The 24,518-nt window shown below is 47.1% G+C and overlaps 1 protein-coding gene across 1 annotated transcript in view; it reads right to left on the bottom strand.

Moving 5' to 3' along the window:
* The window catches only part of ALDH18A1 (aldehyde dehydrogenase 18 family member A1), an 89,508-nt gene extending 66,771 nt beyond the window's left edge, over positions 1-22,737 (bottom strand). Inside the window, 3 exon segments of the mRNA XM_085879621.1 lie at positions 20,745-20,888; positions 21,053-21,282; positions 22,659-22,737. Coding sequence (XP_085735747.1) covers positions 20,745-20,888; positions 21,053-21,282; positions 22,659-22,728 — 444 coding nt within the window. The 5' untranslated portion in view covers positions 22,729-22,737.
* Positions 22,738-24,518: the final 1,781 nt, after the last annotated feature.

Raw genomic sequence — 24,518 nt, 5'->3', positions numbered from 1 at the left:
AGGAAGGGGGTGGAAGAGTGAGGAAGGGGTGGAGACTGGAGAACAATGCCTCACCAAAAGTCGCTATACTCTCCGGGAGTGGGGGTGGGAGTGAGGAATATGGAGGAGAGGAGAGGGGGGAAGTGGGGAGGGGAGGGGTTGGGGAAGGAGTAAGTGTTACCGGAGGGGGTTCTTGACTTGTGTTTGGGAAGGAGACTTGAGTGAGAAATGGGGGGAAGGCTTCTTGACTTGCATTTGATAGTGGGATTTGTGGAGAAGGGGAAGGGGGGGAGAATAGGATTTAATGAAATGGGGTATGTTAAAACAGCACGTTAATACAGCATGCTGAGACCACCCGTAAATGTTCATAGGGGGTGGAGGGTAGAGGGGGTTTTGGAGGAGGTAAGTGTGACGGCGAATGTCATAAGTGAATTCCCCCATTTTCTCATGAGGTTGCCGTTTTCGCCCACTGAGCTGAGCTTTAACAAGCTCGCTCTGCTGTTCTACTCCGAATCGATTATTAAGGGCCGAACGGAGGTCTGCCAACGTCATTGCTCCCGGGGGCATTGTGGTCAGGACCTCAGCCGCCGCGCCGCACAGTGCTGCAACGAGATGTATCCCACTCTCGTCCGCGCTCCAGCCATTACCCCTGGTCACGTGATCAAATTGGGCCAAATACGCCCTCAGGTCGGTCTTCCCGTCATATGGAGCTAGTGGCACCGTCCGGTCTCCCGGGTTCCTAACCTCACTCACCAGTCCTTGAGGGACAAATGCAAGGACGGAACCTCCGGATTCTGGCAGCGCTCTACCCCCGCGGAGCCCAAGCCATTCACCCGGACAATTTGTCAACCCCGTCTGGGTCGATGTGCGCCCCGCACCATCTTGTGCACTCGACCATGCCATATTACTTGCACTCTGTACATACTCCGGCACAATCATACTAGGGGCTCGTGTTAGGCCAAGAAACCCTGGAGCCTCTGCCCCCCCCCCCAAACTTGGCATGTACCCTTTTGCATCATGCTCCTGTTTCACCTTGCACAGCCTTACCTTTACTGGACCCACCTGGTCACGGTCTGCTTTGAGGGAGCGTATTCTCTCCTTCTGTTCATGAAGGAGGCCATCCTGACCCTTACATCCGGTCTCAAGACATTCCACAAGCTCCACCTCAATGTCCCTTACCTTCCACTCTATCTGTGTTTGCTCCTCTTTTACTTTATGTAATTCATCTTTTACCTGTTCTATCTCCCTTTGTGTCTCTGTTAATTCCCCATTTGGCTATGTTAAAACACTCCTTTGTCTCGTGCTCGTGTTTCTTTAATTGTTTCCCCATTTCCTGACTCTTCGTCTCAACCTTCCGTCCCATCTCTTTAACCATTTTCGTCATTTCTTCGTGTCTCATTTTACACTCTTCCTCTACGGCCCCCAATTCCCCCTTAGTTTCCTGCTGGCCTTGTTTTAAATTTTGTATCGCAGTTGTGTTTTTCCCAATCTCCACTTTTAATTGCCCTTGTCCTTTCTTTATTTCCTTCATCCCCTGTCCAAGTTTATCCACTTCTCGTCCGACCGTCGTTATTTTATCTGTCACTTCTTCCTTACCCATCTTCATTGTGGTCCAAACACCATCCACACTCTCACACTCCTTTCTTTTTGTGTGCAATATCGAGGCTCGTATGAGAGTAACACACAGAACGTACAACAAGGGGAGCAGGAGGCAAGAGGGGCAGGAGAGGGAAAGAAAAAAACAGTGGGGAACAGAGGCATGAGGAGATCTGTGGAAGGGAGAGGGATGGGGTGGTGTACACAGGGTAAACAAGATGGACATGACAGGGACTTTCAGGAATGAAAGCAGGGAATTTGAAGGAGCTGGGTTTGGGGAGAATTAATGGGGGTAGAAAAGATCATGGTTTTGGATAGGGCAAGATAAGAGATGGCGATGAACATCTGTTTTGAAGACCTGGAGGGAAGAGTGGGATTGAAGAGAGTGTGTGAGTTTGTTCCAAAGGTGGGGAAAAAGAGGAATGAAGGAGTGAAGGTGTGCAGTGATTGTTGATTTTGGTAGTTTTATCAGAAAGGGGTTGCTGGCGGACCTTGAACACCCTGTGGAAATATGGTGGGGGGAGGGTGGGGACATATCACAGATCACAGACTGGGGGGGGGGGGGTGCGAGGCCGGAGAGGAGACAGAAGAAAACAGAGAGAGTGTGAGACCCAAAGACTCAGCCTCATCGTGGGAGATACCAATGATCCTAAATGCCTTGGTTTCCACAGTGTGAAGCCGTGAAAGGTGAGAGGTAGGAGCACCATCCCAGCGGGGAGAGCAAGACTCCATCAGGCTGTGGACGAAAGCTTTATATGTGGTCAGGAGTTCAGGTGTCCCAAGGAAGGACTTTTCACAACAGAGGATGCCCAGTCGGCGACTGGCTTTGGAGGCCAGCTTGGAAAAGTGGTTTACCCAGGGAAGATCATGGCAGATAGTGAGACCCAGAAGTTTGAATGAAAGGATTTATTCAAGAGGAATGTTGAGAAAGTAGATGGTGGGGGGGGGGGGGTTCCAAATGTTTTTTTTCGGAGAGACATAGTGAGAGTGTGAGATTTGTCAGGATTGAAAGACATGTTCCACGTGTTGGACCAGTTTGTGATTTTATCCAGATCCGTCTGGGTGTGCTCTGGCTTTCAAAAGGAATTAGCCACTGTGGCTAATCCAGGTTTAGAATGATTAGCCACAGGAGAAAGGAAATAGCCACATATTTTATTCAAAAGTTTTTTTTTTAGCAATATGAAATAATAAGTTAATTTTAAGGTGGATCTGTGAGTTTGATGGGTGAGGTTGTTTGGATGAGTGAGTTGGATTGTTCAGATTGGTTGGATGAGTGAGTTTGACATGTGAGATTGGTTGAATGAACGACCATCAGGGGAGGTGGTGATTGTGAGGGATTGTGGTGGTGGTGGTGATGGTGTGTGTGTGTGTGTGTGTGTGTGTGTGTGTGTGTGTGTGTGTGTGTGTGTGTGTGTGTGTGTGTGTGTGTGTGTGTGTGTGTGTGTGTGTGTGTGTGTGTGTGTGTGTGTGTGTGTGGGGGAGGGGGGGTATGGTCGTTGTGCCTTTAGTAGGTGGTAGTGGGGGATGGGGGTGGTTGTGGACCAGGATTGGACCAACCTCATGCCAGTCAAACTCATTCATCCAACCAATCTCACCCAACAACTTCACTCATCCAACCAATCTCACACATCAAACTCATTCATCCAACCAATCTCACACATCAAACTCACACTTCCAACCAATGTCACACATCAAACTCACTCATACAACCAATCTCACCCATCAACTTCACTCATCCAACCAACCAAAGTCACCAATCAAACTCACTCATCCAAACAAACTCACTCATCCAAACAAACTCGTCCTACTACAGGTACTACTACTGATTGTGTCAAAACTCACCTGGCAACCACTGACCCAACGAAGCATGTCGCGCCGAGTAGCGCTGAATCATGCCGAATCGTTCCGGAAAAAAAAAAATCAAAATAATTAAAATAAAATTTTGAGACGAGAATCATGGGAATCATGCGTAATTTCGGTCGATTTTCTTAACGAGAAACTAGTTTAAAACTACTAAAGTTAGTATATGTAAGCTTGTGCGAAATCACGCGTGATTCCCGTAATCAAAACATATAAAATGGCGGCCGTCTCAGCCGTCTCAATGAAGGTTGAATTCTGTGCTAAAAATCACCCAAAATTCGTCTAAAACTGGTAAAAAAAAAAAAAACACTAAAACATGGATTAGCCACAGTGGCTAATGGGCGGTTTAAAATATTAGCCACAGGTAAGGGGGATTCGCCCTGTGGCGACATGGCGAGCGGCAGCGCACACCCAGTCCGTAAAGAGTGAAGATGCTGCTGCTTGCCGGTCTGAGGGATGACACATGGTACGACAGAGGGTGGAGTCATCAGCAAGGAGATAAAGAGGATTTTCCAGAGAGTCGGAGAGATCATTGATGAAAACCAGAAAAAGAACAGGGCCCAGAAAACTGCCTTATGGAACTCCGGCCTGCATGGGAAGAGGGGATGAAAACTTCTTTAGGACCACATGTTGGCTGCGACAGGAGAGGAAGTCTGCGAGCCATGAGTGGAGATGCCCTTGGATATCAAAGGAAGAGAGTTTGGTGAGCAGGGCAGGTTGCCAGACTGTATCAAAGGTACATGATATTTCTAGGGATATGGCTCGGATTTTATGTCTGGCATTGAGGACCTCCATCCATTGTTGCGAGAGCAGAACCAGCATATCCAGGGTAGAGTCACCTGGTCTAAATCCAAATTGATGTTTGGAAATCAAGCCATTGGAGAAGAGGAAAGATTTAATGTCTGAAGCGATGATGGATTAGTGGGTACAGAAAGTGATGGGTTTGAGACACAAGATTTAGAAGCAAACACCGAGTTTAGGCATTCAGCCTTTCATGTGCAGTGTCAGCTGTGCGTCCATTTGAGGTAAGGGAGGGGATGGAGTGGGAACATACACCAGGCAAAGTTTCTTTGAAAGAATTCCCAGGATGAGTTGATGTTGGAGTAAGTAGCGATGGGAGACCAGTCTGGAAGTTTGATGGCTGCTTGGAGACCCTGCCAGTCGGCTTGAATGAAATGCCAGACTCGACGGTGCTGAGGTGGTTGTTTAATAACAGCCAGAGAGATGTTTACTTTGACAAGCACATGGTCAGATGAACCGATTGGGGCAAAGGAAGAACAGCAGATATTTTCAGGGAAATTGGTCAAAATCAGATCCAGAAGAGATGGAGTACCGTTGGTTGAGATCTGAGTCAGGAAGTTGAGAGATTGTATCAGTCCCAATGATTCAAAGAAGTCTTTTACTAAAGTGCCGTGGCAGGTGAGAGAGGTACCCACACCCAGCCAACTGGCATGATGACAATTGAAGTCACCACATATGAGGAAGAGAGAGTTCAGATGAGAAGAAAGAAGTTAGTCCATGTTTTCAGAGAGCGAGATGTAAATGGAGTCATCACTATTTAGTGGACGGTACAACACACATATAAACACGAGGTGGGAGTGGAGGGGAAGCCGTAAGCAGAGGTATTCCTGAGGGTATGGGGGAGTGAGGGCAGTGCATGGAGAGTGAGGAATAGAGTCTTTGATGAAGAGAGTAACTCTGCCACCAGGACGAGGCTCAGATCTTGGATCAGTTTAAATTGGAATTATATAGGTAGCGTGATGCACTGGAGATAGAGGGGTACAGGGATATTAGCAGGACTTGTAGGTAGCTTGCTTGTGGATGGGTGATGACATCTGGTGTTGGTGGAGCACAGGCATGATGGGGTGAATGGCCCCCTCCTGCACCAAAATTCCTTCTTGTTCCTTGTTCTTTTTATCATAATACAATCTAAGCACATGTACTTCAGCCAAAGACCAAACTACGCAGTGCAACAATGCTTGTCAAACTAATACACATGTACCTTAGCCCAAGCCTAATGTAATGGTCATAAAAAAAGAAATACATACACCCTGCTTACAATTCAGCCAGAATGCAAGGTCATAACACAAGCATATTCTGTTTGCGGACCACTTAGCTGTCTGTTGAGAGGTGTCTTTTGTCTTTTAAAGGGGAAAAAAGGTTAAAAACAAGCAAACAGTAAAACAAAGCTGAGGACGTGTATTACGAGCAAAGTACACAGTCAAAAAAGTTTGTCAAACTAATACACATGAACTCTGAAAATGATTAGATTCTGGTGTGATAAATGGAATATGTACTTCAATCCTGGAAAAAAAAAGCACACACAGTCTCACCCTCTTGCTCTATTTCCATGGTCATCCATTATAAGAGGTTCAGTCTCTTAAAATTGTAGGCCTCATCATCAGTCGTGAAATTTCCTGGGTTGACCACATAGCAAAGCTGGCCTCCAAAGCCAGCCCTCGGCTGGGCATCCTCCATCATTCCGTTGATCCAAGTCTTTTGTTGGAAAATCAGAGCTAGTCAGTCCACAAAGCATTTGTTCCGTAGCTCAATTGAGCACTGTTTTTCACTGCGGGCTTGCACCCCAGAATCACATCTGTGTCACCTGGATTTTGTGACATTGCTTCGCTGTTTCTATTGCTAACTCTAACAGCTCTCTAAATAATTACAATCCCCATGATGAGGCCAAAGCACAACGTTTGTTGTTTTCACATCTCAGGCATGTCGGTGGTCTCTCTGTTTTCTATCGTTTATTCTCCAATATTGTTCCGTCTGCCCTCAGTCCTCCATCCCTCTCCAGCAACTCAGGGATGCACACACATTCTTACAGTGTGCCCCTCCTGCTTAATCTTCCAGAATCTAGGCTGGCTTTTTTATTCTTCGCTTCTCCCGCCTCTGTAACTACTTTCCAGAGGCTAGTCTGTCTCACCCTTCCCGCGAGAACTTCAAGCAAGCAGTGCACCACCATCTCTCGTCATCACCAATTCTGAACCATGATCTGTTTTTTTTTTACCCCCTTTACCTCTTCCTAACGCAATCATTTTCGTCATTTCAGTTTCCTACCCCCTCCCTATCTTCTTTTCCCATTTGTTCATCCATTACCTTGATGTTTCTCATACTGTGAGTTGCACATAATTACTCTTACATGAAAAGCAGCCAAAGCTCATGGTCAAACCAAAACAAATATATCCTTGCCCACAGAGCCACAATGCATTGTTATTCCATAAATGTTGGTTCCCACTGACCTAATGCGACTGCCTTTTTGAAAAAAAAAAAAAAAGGGTTAAAAAACAAACAATGTAACGAAGCTTAGGATGTGCTCCTCCACCCTACTACCAAAGTACACAGTCCAACAAAGCTCGTCAAACGAGTATACGCACACACTTTGTCCCAAAGGCCAAAGCACATGCTCAAACACATACACGTTAACCCACAGTGTCAGAATGCATGGTTATTGCATCAACATTGGGGACCACTGACCATCTTATGACGGCTCCTTTTTCGTTAAAAACAAAAAAAGGTTAACAATCAAAATGGTGACTAGGATGGAGCAAGAGAACAAGCCAAATTGTTCTCCTTCCAGGATGACTTTTATTCCAATGATCAAAACACTTTTGCTGTTCATCAAAGCTCTGAAGACTGCAGATTAACTTCTCCATCTCTCATCAACAGCAGCTCTGGCACCGCACCTCGATTTGATGGACAGGAAGAACTCTGCACACTGGCTACCAGTGTATCTGGGTGACATGAATCAACTGTCAATTGGCAAAGATAAAGCTACAATCGTGTCTCTGAGCTGTTCTGTCCTGTCCTTGACTATCATGGATTCTCATACGAATAGAATTACAATCAAGCATAGGGTCTCCAGGGTACACAGCATCACCAATTAATTTGTGCTTTGGAGACGTTAAGCTGACTGTTTCATCTGCTTTGATTCACTTATAACTAAAGGCTTTTGTTGGTGAGTATACTCTCGTTGAATTAGAAGGATTCACAAATAACTTGGACACAGGAGGTGGCCATTTGGCCGATAATGTGCGTGCCTCATTCAAACCCCAACAATTCAACTTATCAGTCTATTAATATAATCTATGATATGAACTAAATTTTAACTATTTACTCAATTTTAGTGGGAAGTGCAGAGAAGGAGTATGGAGGAGATCAGTGGGGCAGGCAAAGGGACATCATTGGAGTATTTTTTTTTATAATAAAAATAATAATTCTGAGAAGAAAGAGGGTTTAAAAAGGGTGAGGAATTTAAAAACACCAAAGGCACATTCACTTTTTGATGAGACCCTCTCACAGACATAATCAACACACATGCGTACAAACACCCATAAAACCCAATCTAACGACCAGTCATGCCAATTTCCATATAGTCCTCCATCTCCGATGCTTCCAGGTAACTATCTAATTCCATATTAAACCAATCCACTGCTTCTACTGTGACTATCTCTCCAGGAAGACCATTCCATGCATTAGCTTCTCTCAGAGATAAAGATTCTTCACTTACGACCATCCTAAATCTCCTCTTGATCTTTAATCTGAAGCTGTTGCACCTACTGTAGACCTGTCATTGTCCATTCTGCTGAAAACATGAAATATATTTTCATCCGGTATTTAGTGGGATTGAAAGGAATTCCAAAAGTGGTTTACCACTTTGCATTATTAATATTGTCGCGACGACAGGTCTGCTAACATGAACCCGCCGTCACGAAGTGATGTGCTTCATGAATAGCCGAATTAGAGCATGTCATGTTTGAGTGGATAACATGGCGCTTCCCCCCCCACCCCATCCCCCTTTCAGAATCCAAATCCCATCAGTCTCTTAAAGTGTACGTTTAACAAATTCTATCTCCCCCAGGGATTAACCAGACTGGGCCGAAACGCTTTGGACATGCTTCAGATAATGGTGGGTTATCAGGTAACATGTGTACTTAAGGAATAACAACTTATTGAAAATGGAGAATCCTGAGACAATGGAGAACAGACACGAATAAAAAAACAAATATGAACACTTAATGATATTTAACAAGAAAAAAAAAATGTAAGAACATACAGGGATGAAATCTCAAAGATATCGTGATTCTAAACCAGAAGAGGATTGCGGTGTCATTCTTCATGGTTCTTCTTCATCCATCATAATCCCACAACAAAAGTAAAATGTCTAAAGATGTTGTGATGGTAATCCATAAGAGGATTGTGGTGTCGTATTGTGGCATCGTAACGTGGTATCGTAATGCGGTGTCATTCCTACCTTGTTTGGTTGTTTTTTTTTTGAGATTTCATCCCTATGTTTTTACATTAAAGTAATAAAATGCTTAATGTTTTATTTATTTTGGTAGGCATTAAATTTAGTTTATGGTACAATCTACCCCCCCCCCCCAATCTTAATCCTGGCTTTTAGTTCAGTCCACGACGTGGATTACCACATATGTGTGGAAATGACAATGTGATTATCATTTTAAAAATAATAAAATGCTTAATGTTTCATAATATTTTATTTTGGATTAAATCCATTAATGTTATTAAATTTCTTTAATACTTGTTTCAGGTGATTTGGGGGAAGATTTCGATATGTATCGCTTATGGAATAGTTCTGTCCACTGTCCATTCCCCCCCCCCCCATGATCCTGGCCTGGTTTGGTTGAGTCCACATTTTAGTTAAAATTATTTTCCGCATAAAATAATTAATGTTTTATATATTTGTAAATTTTGGGTTGCGTACACTATCCCAGAGACAAAGTAACTTCCTCGAGTTGGAATCACCATCATGGCTTCAACAGTTATAAAGGTAGATTGGGCTACAGTTTTCCATTATTTTTAGATGGGAAGAAACAGAAGTACAAATTGCCAATTTAGCAATCTCTCGTTGTGGTACTTTAGCGATGTAATCTGGCATCTTTTTTTTATTTTGGTAGTTCAGAAAACGTTTGAGAATAAAAGATAGCTTTTGAATGCCTAAAACTTCACTCTGTAGTAGTTTATAAGCCTATCATTAAGCCTTGTGTTGGCTTCGTGGTTAGGGTGGCTGGCTTGGGATCCTAAGGTCCTGGGTTCGAGACCCGTAAGCTGCTGAATTAACACCAGGTGGGGTCGATTCAGTCTGTCATCTTCCCGAGGTCAGGGAAATTAGTACTGGTGTACTGGTAGAGGGGCACAGCTTCAGCGGCACAACTGCGCTCCAAGAAATGATAGATACCCAGCAGCCAAGCTGCCATACGCAAGAACAGAACAGAATCCTATCATTGTGTACACATTTTCCACAAATTATCACTCGAAATGGAATACGACCGTACACCATGTTATGAAAAGCAATTAATGCAAAATTATGGACTTGGGCACCACAGGCACACAACCATTCACTCACACTGGGGGTGATGCAGGCAAGGTCTTTCAAAGAATATGGTGATCGCAACAGCTCCAAGGCAAGCAAGTCTCTCCTGCAAGCAGAACTGGCCAGCGTACAGTCATGGCACCCAGCTGCCAGACGAATGAGTGTCCGGTATGTTGAAGGAATAGAGACAGCGGAACTGCCCATATACAACCCGAAACTACTTCTGACTGCCTGCCCCCATGTTCAGTCCCTTTCATCACCTCCCACAATGGCCAAGTCAACACAGCCCTAACATTCCCTCACCCCAGACCGGCTTCACCAATCCTGCGGCACGCAATTGCAGCCACAATGACATCATGCACAACGGCTGGCATCACAGCACCTCAAACCATTGCAGGGCATGGGAAGGTTTTGAAAGACACACATTGGATGCAGACATGCCCAAATCCAACCTCTCTCCTTACTTTGCCTGGTTCACAAAGACGACACATACGAATTACACTTTCCTACCTAATGCCTACGTCAACTACACTGCCCCTAAAGGCATACCTAAGAACAGGAAAACTTCACTCTAATGCCCTGTTCTTCATTGCACATCCTGCGAGCCACTGGCAGCTCCTGGTGGCCTAAAGTGTGGCCCCTGACTCGTGGCCGACAATACAAAAATGTGAAAACACCCCATCATAATCCACCATAAATGCCATCAAATTGACTCAATGGTTTCAATTGAGTGTTACAATGCGAAGCGTAAAAGTAACATCACTGCATCAGTAGATGGCAGTATGCAAACAATTATGCTGACAGCCCAGCAACCACAAAGAAAAAAAAAAGAGTATGTGGAGGCAGGGCCTAATAGCAGCCATTTTTGACTCATGCAGGCTGTGTGGTGGCTCTCACGCTGATGTAATATTAGTAAAAGTGGCCCCCTTGTAAAAAAAAAAAAAAAAAAAACAGTGAAGATCACTGCAACCAAGCGTCAGGTCAGCTCAGGTATGGGAGCATGCGCTGGAGCAGCACGTTGCTGCGTCCACATTCCGACAGTACACCAGGGGCCTCCGTCTGGCAGTCCCCCAGGCATATGCCTGGCTCATCCACATCTCCTTGAGATGCTGATAAACCTGCTGCAACCAGGAGGCACATGGTCGGCCCATTGGCCTCCTCCACTCACGAAGCTCCCTCGCTGAGAGAATCTGGTGAGAAGGATCAGCATCAGGAAAATGAGCCACACGTCCATACAGCCGCAACTGACGCTCACGGACAATGCAGGTAACAAATCTAATTTGATTTCCTCTGAGCAACCACTCATTGGACACAAAGTCTTACCAGCGATAGCCAACGATTCTCCGAAGAGACCTGGCACCAAAGGAATCAAATATCCATCTCAGATGCCTAGTCAGAGGCAAAGTCTCACATCCGTAGAGCAAGAATGGAAGCACCAAGGACCTGAAGACTCGGACTTTCGTCCTCCCGCACAAATACCAACAGTGCCACACCACATGATCCAGTGAATCCGTGACTCCCCAGGCTTGACCCAGACATATACTGACCTCTGACTCACAGCCAGCAGAGATATGAATATCACTGCCAAGGTAAGTGAATCTCCCCGTGACCTCAACATCCTCACAACAAACAGGCACAGACAAGATAGGAGCATCCAAGATGTCATTGAAAGACTGGATCTTAGTTTTGATCCAGGAAACCTGTAATCCCAGTGGCTCTGACTCCTTATTTAGCACCTCGAGGGCCCACAAAAGGATATCCAGAGTCTCCACAAAGATGACCGCATCATCTGCGAAATCAAGGTCAGACATCTTGACATTCCCAAATGATGCACTGCAGCTTGATCTCTCTGACATCCTCCCTAGAATCCAGTCCACACAAGCACTGAAAAGTGTGGGGGGCAGTCCACACCCCTGATGAACTCCAGTAATAACAAAAAAGTCGGAGATGGTATCACCACATCTCACAGCACTCTCAGTACCAGATATACAGTATTCCGATATCAGATTGATCAGTTTTTGGGGCAACCCAGAAAGACCAAGAATCCTCCAGAGGGCATCCCGGTTTACTGAATCAAATGCTTTGCCGAGATCCTTCGGTGAGGACTCGAAGAGAAAGGATAAGGTCAATCGTTGACCTCTTTGGTGCAAAGCCTGACTGTTCTGGGCACTGGTGCTAAGAAGATGGTGGCAACCCCCATCAATAATTATCGGAGCAAAGTCCTTGCCTGGCACTAAGAACAGCATCACCCCTCAGTTAGTTGTTGCAGTCCTGGCGATCACCCTTCCCTTTCCAGAGAGGGACAACAAGGCCCCTCTTCCAGTCAGTTGAGATGATGCCTGTTGTCCAAGCAAGGCACAGAACTGCATGCAATGACACGAGTGCAACATTTCCACCAGCTTTGAGAAGGTCAGCATGGATGCCACAGATTCCAGGAACTTTACCCCCATTTAAAAGCCTGGCGTTAGCTCAGCGATTAGGGTGGTGGCTTGGGATCCGAGGGTCCTAAGTTTGAGTCCCGTTGGCAGCTGAATTAAAACCAGGAGGTGATTCAGCCTGTCATCTTTCCGAGGTTGGAAAAATGAATAGCAGTGTAATGTTAATAGGGGCACTGCATCAGCGGCATAGCCACGCCCCAACCAATAATGTACCCAGCAGCCAAAAAGACTGTACACCATGGGAACCCCATTTCAACTGGTTCACCGCAGCATGTGTTTCCACAAACGAAGGGGATCACATTTTATGGGAGGGTAAGCAATAGGGATAGCGACACCCCTGACATCCAACTCAACAGCTGGTCGATCAACCGAGCACAGCCGCTCAAAATAACCGGCCCAGCGGGCCTTCACTTCAGACTCCTCTGTCAAGAACCTACCATCCTCCGCTCTAACTGTAATACACCGAGGGACAGGCTTGGAGGAATGCAATGCGTGAATTCCCCTGTAAGTAGGACGAGAATCACTTGACAACCGGTGATGCTCTACCCCCTCACAGATTTTTTTGCATATAGTCCTACTTGTCCACTATCAGCACAAGTTCAGTTTAACTCCTCAATTCCCTGAACAGCTCAGATCTGCCATTAAGCTTGGCCCTGTGACTCTGGTCATTGGTATCCAATGTTCCTTGAGAGACAAAATTCTTCTTCACTCTCCTGTGAGTTCCAACACATCCACAGGCAACTTGAAGGATGGTGGTCTTGAAGGCACTCCACAACTCTTCAGGATTCCCCCAAAGCACCCAGATCCCTCCCACCCAAATCCCCACTCAGTCTGTTCACAAACTCCTCAGCTACCCTCTCATTCTTGAGCCTGCCAATCTCCAGTCTAGCCTGGGATTATACCATTCTCTCGGATTTAAGCTGAAACTTCAGAGTTGCTACAACAAGCCTGTGGTCAGTATTCAGGAGCTGAGCACTCCGGTAGACCCTGCAGTTCTGGATCATCCTCCTGCAACGATCAACGAGCACATGGTCAATTTCAATTTGCCACACCACCAGGGTTGGAATACCGAGTCCAGCAATGAGCCTGTGGGGACTGAAACCATGAAGCAGCCACCCTAAGTCCATGACTTCTTGCAAAGTCAAGGAACGTCGTGCTATTCAGGTTCACAGTTCCAGACCCATGGGGACGAACACATGTCTCATAACCATCCCTATCAGTTGCAGTCAGTGCATTGAAATCCCCCAAGACAAGAAAGGTATCTCGTCTGGGGCACTGATCAACCACAGACTCGAGCGTGGCATAGAATGCGTCCTTCACGGTGAGATCACTCGCCTCAGTCCGAGCATATGTAGAAACCAGGGAAATGACACCTAAGGAGTGAAGAATCTGCAATCCAACCTGGGAATGTTACGCCGTGTTTTTCCTCCTATCATCGAGTGGAGGTCCCGAAGGCTTTTCCCCAATTCCGTCATCTGGTGAGCTGCCCTGCGAAGGGAAGCTGCACAGGGGGTGTTCCCATGGAGCAGTTTTTCAGTTTTCTTTGCATATTTAGTGTTTTGTGGAGTGAACGGTTTTACAGCAGCTGGGGTGCAAATCCTTACACCAAGCTCCAAAAAAAAAGTAACCCAACTGCAGGACGACCTCCGCAGACACAGTTGAGTAGGAGATATGGATCACCGTTGGCTCACACAAGGAGCACCTCCGCCCTTTGACAGGTTTTGTTTTTAATCCTGCAGGTCAGGTCAGGTATGGGAGCATGTGCCAGAACAGCGCGTCGCTGCATCCACTTTCCGCAGGTACTCCAGGGGCCTCCGTCTGGCCATCCCCCAGGCAGATGCCAGGCCCATCCCCATCTCCTTGAGATGATGGTCAACCTGCTGCAACCACGAGGCACGTGGTCGGCCCACTGGCCTCCTCCACTCATGAGACTCCCTCGCTGAGAGAATCTGGTGAGCAGGATCAGAGTCAGGAAAATGAGCCACATGTCCATACAGCCGCAGTTGATGCTCACGGACTATGCAGGTAACAAATCTCATTTGAGTCTCTCTCAGCAACCGCTGATTGGACACAAAGTCTGACCAGCGATAGCCAAGGATTCTCCGAAGAGACCTTGTACAAAAGGAATTAAGTCTCCATCGCAGATCCTTGATCAGAGTCCAAGTCTCACATCCATATAGCAAGACTGGAAGTACCAAGGACCTGAAGACTCGGACTTTCGTCCTCCCGCACAGGTACCGGCAGCGCCACACCCCATGATCCAGTGAATCCATGACTCCCCAGGCCCGACCCAGACATCTATTGACCTCTGACTCACAGCCAGCAGAGACATGAATATCACTGCCAAAGTAAGTGAATCTCTCCACAACCTCGACATCCTCACCACAAACAGACACAGACAGGACAGCAGCATCCAAGATGTCACCGAAAGCTTGGATCTTAGTTTTTACCTTAGAAACCCGTAATCCCAGTGGCTCCGACTCCTCATTCAGCACCTTGAGGGCCTCCAAAAGGATATCTAAAGTCTCCGCAAAGATGACTGCATCATCTGCAAAATCAAGGTCCGAGATATTGACATTCCCAAACTTTCAGTACCAGAGTGGAGTTCAGACATCAGATCGATCAGTTTTGGTGGCACCCCACGAAGACCAAGAATCCTCCAGAGGACATCCCGATTCACTGAATCGAACGCTTTACAGAGATCAACAAAGACTGCAAGCAGCCCCTGCCGAAACTCTCATCTGCGTTCGGTGAGGACACGAAGGGCAAGGATACGGTCAATCCTTGACCTCTTCGGTGTAAAGCCTGACTGCTCTGGACGCTGGTGCTCAAGCAGATGGTGGCGAACCCTATCAAGAATTATCCGAACAAAGACCTTGCCCGGCACTGAGAGCAGCTTCACCCCTCAGTACTTGTTGCAGTCTTGGCGATCACCCTTCCCTTTCCAGAGAGGGACAACAAGGCCCCTCTTCCAGTCAGTTGAGATGATGACTGTTGTCCAAGCAAGGCACAGAACTGCATGCAATGACACGAGTGCAACATTTCCACCAGCTTTGAGAAGGTCAGCATGGATGCCACAGATTCCAGGAACTTTACCCCATTTAAAAGCCTGGCGTTAGCTCAGCGATTAGGGTGGTGGTTTGGGATCCGAGGTTCCTAAGTTTGAGTCCCGTTGGCAGCTGAATTAACACCAGGAGGTGACTCAGCCTGTCATCTTTCCGAGGTCGGAAAAATGAATAGCAGTGTAATGTTAATAGGGGCACTGCATCAGTGGCATAGCCACGCCCCAACCAATAATGTACCCAGCAGTCAAAAAGACTGTACACCATGGGAACCCCATTTCAACTGGTTCACCGCAGCATGTGTTTCCACAAATGAAGGGGATCACATTTTATGGGAGGGTAAGCAATAGGGATAGCGACACCCCTGACATCCAACTCAACAGCTGGTTGATCAACGGAGCACAGCCGCTCAAAATAACCGGCCCAGCGGGCCTTCACTTCAGACTCCTCTGTCAAGAGCCTACCATCCTCCGCTCTTACTGTAATACACCAAGGGACAGGCTTGGAGGAATGCAATGCGTGAATTCCCCTGTAAGTAGGACTAGAATCACTTGACAACCGGTGATGCTCTACCCCCTCACAGATTTTTTTGCATATAGTCCTACTTGTCCACTATCAGCACAAGTTCAGTTTAACTCCTCAATTCCCTGAACAGCTCAGATCTGCCATTAAGCTTGGCCCTGTGACTCTGGTCATTGGTATCGAATGTTCCTTGAGAGACAAAGTTCTTCTTCACTCTCCTGTGAGTTCCAACATATCCACCGGAAACATGAAGGATGGTGGTCTTGAAGGCACTCCACAACTCTTCAGGATTCCCCCAAAGCACCCAGATCCCTCCCACCCAAATCCCCACTCAGTCAGTTCACCAACTCGTCAGCTACCCTCTCATTCTTGAGCCTGCCAATCTCCAGTCTAGCCTGGGATTATACCATTCTCTCGGATTTAAGCTGAAACTTCAGAGTTGCTACAACAAGCCTGTGGTCAGTATTCAGGAGCTGAGCACTCCGGTAGACCCTGCAGTTCTGGATCATCCTCCTGCAATGATCAACGAGCACATGGTCAATTTCAATTTGCCACACCACCAGGGTTGGAATACCAAGTCCAGCAATGAGCCTGTGGGGACTGAAACCATGAAGCAGCCACCCTAAGTCCATGACTTCTTGCAAAGTCAAGGAACTTCGTGCTATTCTAGTTCACAGTTCCAGACCCATGGGGACGAACACATGTCTCATAACCATCCCTATCAGTTCCAGTCAATGCACTGAAATCCCCCAAGAAAGAAGAGTATCTCGTCTGGGGCACTGATCAACCACAGACTCGAGCGTGGCATAGAATGCGTCCTTCACGGTGAGATCACTCGCCTCAGTCCGAGCATATGTAGAAACCAGGGAAATGACACCTAAGGAGTGAAGAATCTGCAATCCAACCTGGGAATGTTACCCCGTGTTTTTCCTCCTATCATCGAGTGGAGGTCCCGAAGGCTTTTCCCCAATCCCGTCATCTGGTGAGCTGCCCTGCGAAGGGAAGCTGCACAGGGGGTGCTCCCATGGAGCGGTTTTTCAGTTTTCTTTGCATATTTAGAGTTTTGTGGAGTGAAGGGTTTTACAGCGGCTGGGGTGCAAATCCTTACACCAAGCTCCAAAAAAAAAAATTAACCCAACTACAGGACGACCTCCGCAGACACAGTTGAGTACGAGATATGGATCACCATTGGCTCACACAAGGAGCACCTCCGCCCTTTGACAGGTTTTGTTTTTAATCCTGCAGGTCAGGTCAGGTGTGGGAGCATGTGCCAGAACAGCGCGTCGCTGCGTCCACTTTCCGCAGGTACTCCAGGGGCCTCCGTCTGGCCATCCCCCAGGCAGATGCCAGGCCCATCCCCATCTCCTTGAGATGATGGTCAACCTGCTGCAACCACGAGGCACGCGGTCGGCCCACTGGCCTCCTCCACTCATGAGACTCCCTCGCTGAGAGAATCTGGTGAGCAGGATCAGCGTCAGGAAAACGAGCCACATGTCCATACAGCCGCAGTTGATGCTCACGGACTATGCAGGTAACAAATCTCATTTGAGTCTCTCTCAGCAACAGCTCATTGGACAGAAAGTCTGATCAGCGATAGCCAAGGATTCTCCGAAGAGAGCTGGTACCAAAGGAATTAAGTCTCCGTCGCAGATCCTTGGTCAGAGTCCAAGTCTCGCATCCATATAGCAAGACTGGAAGTACCAAGGACCTGAAGACTCGGACTTTCGTCCTCCCGCACAGGTACCGGCAGCGCCACACCCCATGATCCAGTGAATCCATGACTCCCCAGGCCCGACCCAGACATCTATTGACCTCTGACTCACAGCCAGCAGAGACATGAATATCACTGCCAAGGTAAGTGAATCTCTCCACGACCTCGACATCCTCACCACAAACAGACACAGACAGGACAGCAGCATCCAAGATGTCACCGAAAGCCTGGATCTTAGTTTTGACCTAAGAAACCCGTAATCCCAGTGGCTCCGACTCCTCATTCAGCACCTTGAGGGCCTCCAAAAGGATATCTAAAGTCTCCGCAAAGATGACTGCATCATCTGCAAAGTCAAGGTCCGAGATCTTGACATTCCCAAACTCTCAGTACCAGAGTGGAGTTCAGACATCAGATCGATCAGTTTTGGTGGCACCCCACGAAGACCAAGAATCCTCCAGAGGACATCCCGATTCACTGAATCGAACGCTTTACAGAGATCAACAAAGACTGCAAGCAGCCCCTGCCGAAACTCTCGCCTGCGTTCGGTGAGGACACGAAGGGACAAGGATACGGTCAATCGTTGACCTCTTTGGTGTAAAGCCTGACTGCTCTGGACGCTGGTGCTCAAGCAGATGGTGGCGAACCCTATCAAGAATTATCCGAGCAAAGACCTTGCCCAGCACTGAGAGCAGCGTCACCCCTCGGTACTTGTTGCAGTCTTGGCGATCCCCTTCCCTTTCCAGAGAGGTACAACAAGGCCCCTCTTCCAGTCAGTTGGGATGATGCCTGTGTTCCAGGCAGAGCACAAAACTGCATGCAATGACACGAGTGCAGCATTTCCACCAGCCTTGAGAAGTTCAGCATGGATGCCACAGATCCCTGGAGCTTTGCCCCGTTTCAACTGGTTCACCGCAGCCCGAGTTTCCACAAGCGAAGGTGGACCACAGTTGATTCGAGGGTCAGCAACAGGAATTGTAACACCCTTGACGTCCAACTCGACAGCTGGGGGATCAGCCTGGTACAACCGCTCAAAGTAACTGGCCCAGCGGGCCGTCACTTCAGACTCCTCTGTCAAGAGCCTACCACTCTCTGCTCTAACTGCAGTGCTCCGAGGGATGGGCTTGGATGAACACAATGCGCGAATTCTCCTGTAAGCGGGACGAGAATCACCTGTCCACAGGTGATGCTCTACCCCCTCACAGATTCCTCGCACATAGGCCTCCTTGTCCACCCTCAGTGCACGTACAGTTTTACGCCTCAGCTCCCTGAACAGCACAGCTCTGCCATTCAGCCTGACCCTGCGACTCTGGTCAATGGTATCCAGTGTCCCTTGAGAGACAAAATTCTTCTTTGCTCTGCGGTGAGTTCCAAGACATCCACCGGCAACATCAAGGATGGTGGTCTTGAAGGCACTTCACTACTCTTCAGGACCCCCCAAAGCACCCAGACCCCTCAAGTGTCCACTCAGCCTGTTTGCAAACTCCTCAGCTACCCTCTCATCCCTGAGCTTGCCAACATCCAGCCTAGGCTGGGATGGTACCTTTCTCCAGGATTTAAGGTGCAGCTTTAGAGTTGCTACAACAAGCCTGTGGTCAGTATTGAGGAACTGAGCACTCAGGTGGGCCCTGCAGTTCTGGATCATCCTCCAACGACCGTCAATGAGGACATGGTCAATCTCCTTTGCCACACCGCCAGCGTTGGAATACCAAGTCCAGCGATGAGCTTGTCTGCGCTGAAACCATGAACCAGCCACCCTAAGTCCATGACTTCTTGCAAAGTCAAGGAACTTAGTGCCATTCTGGTTCATAGTTCCTGCCCCATGAGGACCAACACACACCTCATAACCGTCCCTATCAGTTCCAGTCGATGCATTGAAATCCCCCAAGACTAGAAGTGTATCTCGTCTGGGGCACTGATCAACCACAAACTCGAGCGTGGCGTAGAATGCATCCTTCACGGTGAGATCACTCACCTCAGTTGGAGCATAGACAGAGACCAGGGAAATGACACCCAAGGAGTGACGAATCCTTAGTCTCATAATACGCTCGTTGACCGGTGTTAGCTCAATTATCATTGGGGTCAGCTTATTGGACACAGCTTCAGCAACTCCTTGGGTATGGTAACCATCAGAGCGACCAGACCAATAGTAGGTGTAACCACCCACCATTATCTCGCCGCAATCCGGTCTCCGAACCTCAGAGAGAGCTGCAATCCCGATGTCCAAACGCTTGAGCTCAGATGATAACAGAGACAGGTGATCATCCTCTCTTAGGGATAGGACATTCCAGGCACCCACCCGATGGGACCGCCTCAGGTTAACCCAAGGAGACCGCCCTCTGGTGGACGACATCTCAGCACCACTCTGACACACTCTCCCGCAATCTGACCCAGGGATGTTACCCCATGGTTTCCCTCCTATCATCAAGGATTGGGGTTCCCGAAGGCTTTGCCCCAATCCCATCATCCGGTGAGCTGCCCTGCGAAGGGAAGCTGCACAGGAGGTACTCCCATGGAGTGGGTTTTCAGATTTTTTTGCGTTTTTGTGTTTTGCGGAATGAAGGGTTTTACGCTGGCTGGAGTGCAAATCCTGCCACCAACCTCCTAATGAAAAAGTAACCCAACTGCAGGAGGACGTCCGCAGACACAGTTGGGCACTCGGTATGGATGGCCGTTGGCTCACAAGGAGCTCCTCCGCCCTTTGACAGGTTTTGTTTTTAATCCTGCTGGGTGTCCATATCCAAACACCCTCCTCTCCAGAAAACCTGGTGGGGGAGACGGTTTAGTCGCCAACAACCCGACCATGGAACAGGTTAGTACAGGATTCCATGGTACCTGTAGCAGGTCACAGATCTAACCTGACCTGACCATAATCCTGCTTGGTGTCCATATCCATACACTCAAGGCAATCAAGTCTCCCTGATTACAAAAAAAAATGTTCTAACCTCTACAAACACACGGACCACGCTAACTTAACAGAATAGCTCATACGTACCCCCTCCAACATAACAATATTCTTCCTGGTTTATAACAGTTTGAGTCAGTTGCCTAAAGCTTAATGAATAATTCACTCCCAATGAAAGATTGTTTCAGATTGTTGTTGTTAACTTCCTTCTCAATTCCTGTAGTAATGATGCAAACTAGAAAGAGTGAGAATTGAAATAAGTACATATCATGACAGAAAATTAAATAAATGTAGTGACATTAAGAGTGTGGAGTGAAGTGATTAATGAGTAACATACTGAATCCAAAGGAGTTGTGGAGTGCAGTGCTTGCCGCACACTCTGAGAAAGGAGCACTTCATGACGGAGCCTCTGCCGTCCAAAAGCCACTGCACCACTGGTCACCAAGAGCATCTCACAGCCCTGGCTCTGCAGCTCTGCTATCTGCACAATGATGCACATTGAAAATCCAGAGGACTTAAGGGGTTTGGTTAAGCCAGAAAGAGACCTGGAGGAAAGTTGCGAATATACATAGATGTTGGGTTATGAGGGATTGGAAGACTGCTTTAAGTAATTGGGGTTATGTATCGGAAATAAAGTGTTTTCACCTGCTCTACGATGGAAGCAAGCCGTCCTAGAGCAAGGCCACAACCATCTATTCGAGTGACTACAGCAGAGCCGAGCTTTACGACAATACGCCGGGCATTATGCAGGTCTGCACGAGTCAAAAGTCTTGGAACTTCACGTTCCACCTCCCAAGATGAATGAAATCTTGACTGTAATGATGGTTTTGAGTTGGTCCGTCCAAAGGAGAACACGAAGCACTGAGTTTGTCCTGCTGTATAATGAAATGGGAGGGTGTATTAGAGATGGAAAAGGACAAGATTGAGGATTGCAGAGGAAATGGGGAGGAAAGAGTCTTCAAGACAGCTGTTCACCACCATCTCAGATCGTCACCCATCCAAAACCAAGACCTTGTTACTCTCATTAACCCCACCCCAATTCCTCCTCTTTCCAAATTTCAGCTTTTCCTCTTAAGATTTTCCTTCTGTATCCATATTGTCCAACAAAGGCATCCTCTCCTGTCCCCTACTCCCCCCCCCCAACCCAATGTTTGTCCAAGTCTCCCTCTATCTAGGCCTTCAACTCTGCTGTTAAGCATGAGTCACATTTGCTCTACGGCTAGGATACGGTGGCCGTACCCCCCCCTGAATTGACAGAAACGTGCGGTGGCCACAGAGTTTCTGAGGTGGCCTCAGGGTGGCCCTACGCCATATGGCTATCTTTTACAGGCTGTAGGGATCTCCGTGGAATTAAAGCGCGGAGTTATAACTTTTTTCATTTCTAGGTTGGCCGTGGCAATTCGACAAGCCGTAGCCATGACGTAAATGTGTTCCACGTCGACCGTACGTAGGGTGTACGGTGGGCTTGGTTTATTCGTGCGTTTTCCGTAGGCTCTTATCAATGAAGAATGAATTTTGCCAACCCCCAAAAAATTACGGTGGCTGCACTATTTCCACGTTAGCCTGAGGGCCCCCCTGTGGTCGCCTTGCGGGCACCTTGAGGCTACCTTGCGTCTGCCTTGAAAATTCTATGACTGCCGCAGGGACGCTGAAATCACCATGTGATCACCGTGCTCTAAGGTCACCGTGCGACATCAAATCAAAGACCGTAAGGCACCCCCACGTTTTCGGTCTCCAGAATTTTTAAATACCCTGTGCGGCTACCCAAAAAATAAAAACATATGTGTCTGCTACATTGTGTGACCGTGGAAATACTGCGGCCGCCCTATATTTGCTAGTGGCCGTAGATTTTTTTAGACCCTACGGCCGCTGAGCCAAATGTGACTGAAGCATTAGTGTTCCCCCCTCTACTGTTCCATTTGGGTCCTGTTATGTATGTCTTGATCCGTTCAGTGCTCTACCTCTTCCATGAGCCGCATCAACTATGTACACAAAAAAGATGTACATGATGTAAAAGATGGATGTACACAAAAAAGACAGCAAGATGGATTATCATCAGGTGTTTCACGATATTTAAATGTGGAAATAGCAATATGTAAGTTGTTGAATACACTGTCCACACCAACCACCTTCAACAGTTTTCATAAATCTCTGCACACTTGGAAGCCAAGATAAAGATAAACAAGAAAAAGATAAACAAGATAAAGTGGAATAAGGTGGGAGATTTTAAAGAATAAATTAAATTCCTCACCTGATACTCTTTGGCACACCTTTCCTGCCAGACTCGCACCACGGTAACCCCACAGTAAGCAACCTGCCATCGCCCCACCCTGTACGACATTCCCGACACACAGATTTGATATACTATGGAACCACTCATTGATGAAATAGATGATTAAAAGTGCTGCATCTTGGAGCAATGGGCTGTTATGTGAGCAATCTGTTCTGTTCTTGCGTATGGCAGCTTGGCTGCCGGGTAGCTATCATTTCTTGGAAGCATGGCTGTGCACCTCGACCAGTACACTGGTAATCATTTTGCTGACCTCGGAAGGATGACAGGCTGAGTCAACCCCACCTGGTGTTAATTCAGCAGCCAACGAGGCTCAAACTCAGGACACGAAGATCCGAAGCCAGCCACCCTAACCACAATTAGCCCACACCAGGCTATGTTAGCAATTGCACTGTTGTTACTCCATAACCCTCTGCGGCTTCAGGGGCATCATTGATTGGGCATGAACATTACCAAAGCTGAAAATGTACTTTGGGCTGGTCACTACTCCATCGCATGGACTGCTGCAGCAAGTCTCAAAAAGGGAGATAAATGAGGGAATTTAGAATTTGGCCAAGGGTGTTGGCACACATTGACCTACTCTCTTTGAAAGAAACCATAGCACAAGCTAATATGAGAACATGGGGCAGCAGGCTTCAGAATAATGATGCACACTCATCAATCCAATTACTCTCTAACTCTCATTTTGCCACAAGTACAGGACCCTCTTTAAACAGAGATTAACATCACCATACATGGAATCAAATTCAAATATAATAAAGCAATTAATTGGGGGGAAAACACAGCACCAAAACAAAATGCCAACAGCACCAATAATGAGTGCTAAGTACAATAATTGCATTGTTTCTGTACATCTAAAAGCATAAGAGGGAAAATAAGAGTGAGCTGTGCCTTCGGACTCGAAAATAATCATTGATTCAAACTTTGGGACCTCAGAGTGGAAACTGCTCTTCGCATGGCATGACGCAAGCACAGGCAGAGAAAGCGCAGATCCTAAGAAATCTACTGCCACAAGCTTACCGTTCAAATTGTGCCCACACACACCGCGTTGGAGTTCAAACTGATAAAGTGTACACCAGCGTGCTGGACACCGGTTGTGAGGACCCCTTGAAGCTTGGAGAAGGGCAATTGGCTCTGGTTACGCAAAATGATTCCTTACGTCTGGGTTTCAAAGAAATTTTTCTTTATCAATTTGACCCTTGGACTTTACAAACAACATTCAGATATTGTACCAGGGTCATGGCCAGGACAGGTCTGCACTCTGCAAAACACTACAGCTTATTTACATTATAGGTTTACTACATTCTGTACACTGCCCTGCCTTTTACAGTTCAGAATAGGGTCAAAGGTATATCAAGCTCGTGTAGACCCCAAGTGGTGGTTTGCAAAAAAATTTAAGGAGGGATCCATGCCACTGATGTGTAGATCAAAACCAACGTCTCCTTGTAGATGAAGGAAAAAAATGTATGATTAGGGAATTATATGATTTGAAAGGAACTGTGTGAGACCTTCTTTGAATTCCACAAGCGAATGCTAGAAGATGGAACACCCAGTTTAAAGGCGCTGTCACACCTTGACGATTTAGCCAGCAATGGCAACGTATAAAAATGTATGTAAAACGTTGGCGTATGCTGAAATTTTGATGTTTTTTTTTTAAAGTTTTGGTCGTATTCATAACGTGTTGGTCATATGCATAACATATTAGTAACAGGCATAGAACGTTTCGTTGTCTTATAGACAACTTATACCAACGAATGCTTAGCCTGTTGTTGGCGTTCACTACCTATGCCCAACGATAGTTTAACTTAGGCATAGCGCGCT

This window comes from Eptatretus burgeri, chromosome 4 (assembly GCF_056783735.1).
Source record: "Eptatretus burgeri isolate ZD-2024b chromosome 4, Ebu_testis_v1, whole genome shotgun sequence".
NCBI classification, from domain to species: Eukaryota; Metazoa; Chordata; class Myxini; order Myxiniformes; family Myxinidae; genus Eptatretus; species Eptatretus burgeri.
This window is presented reverse-complemented; position numbering and strand designations above follow the sequence as displayed.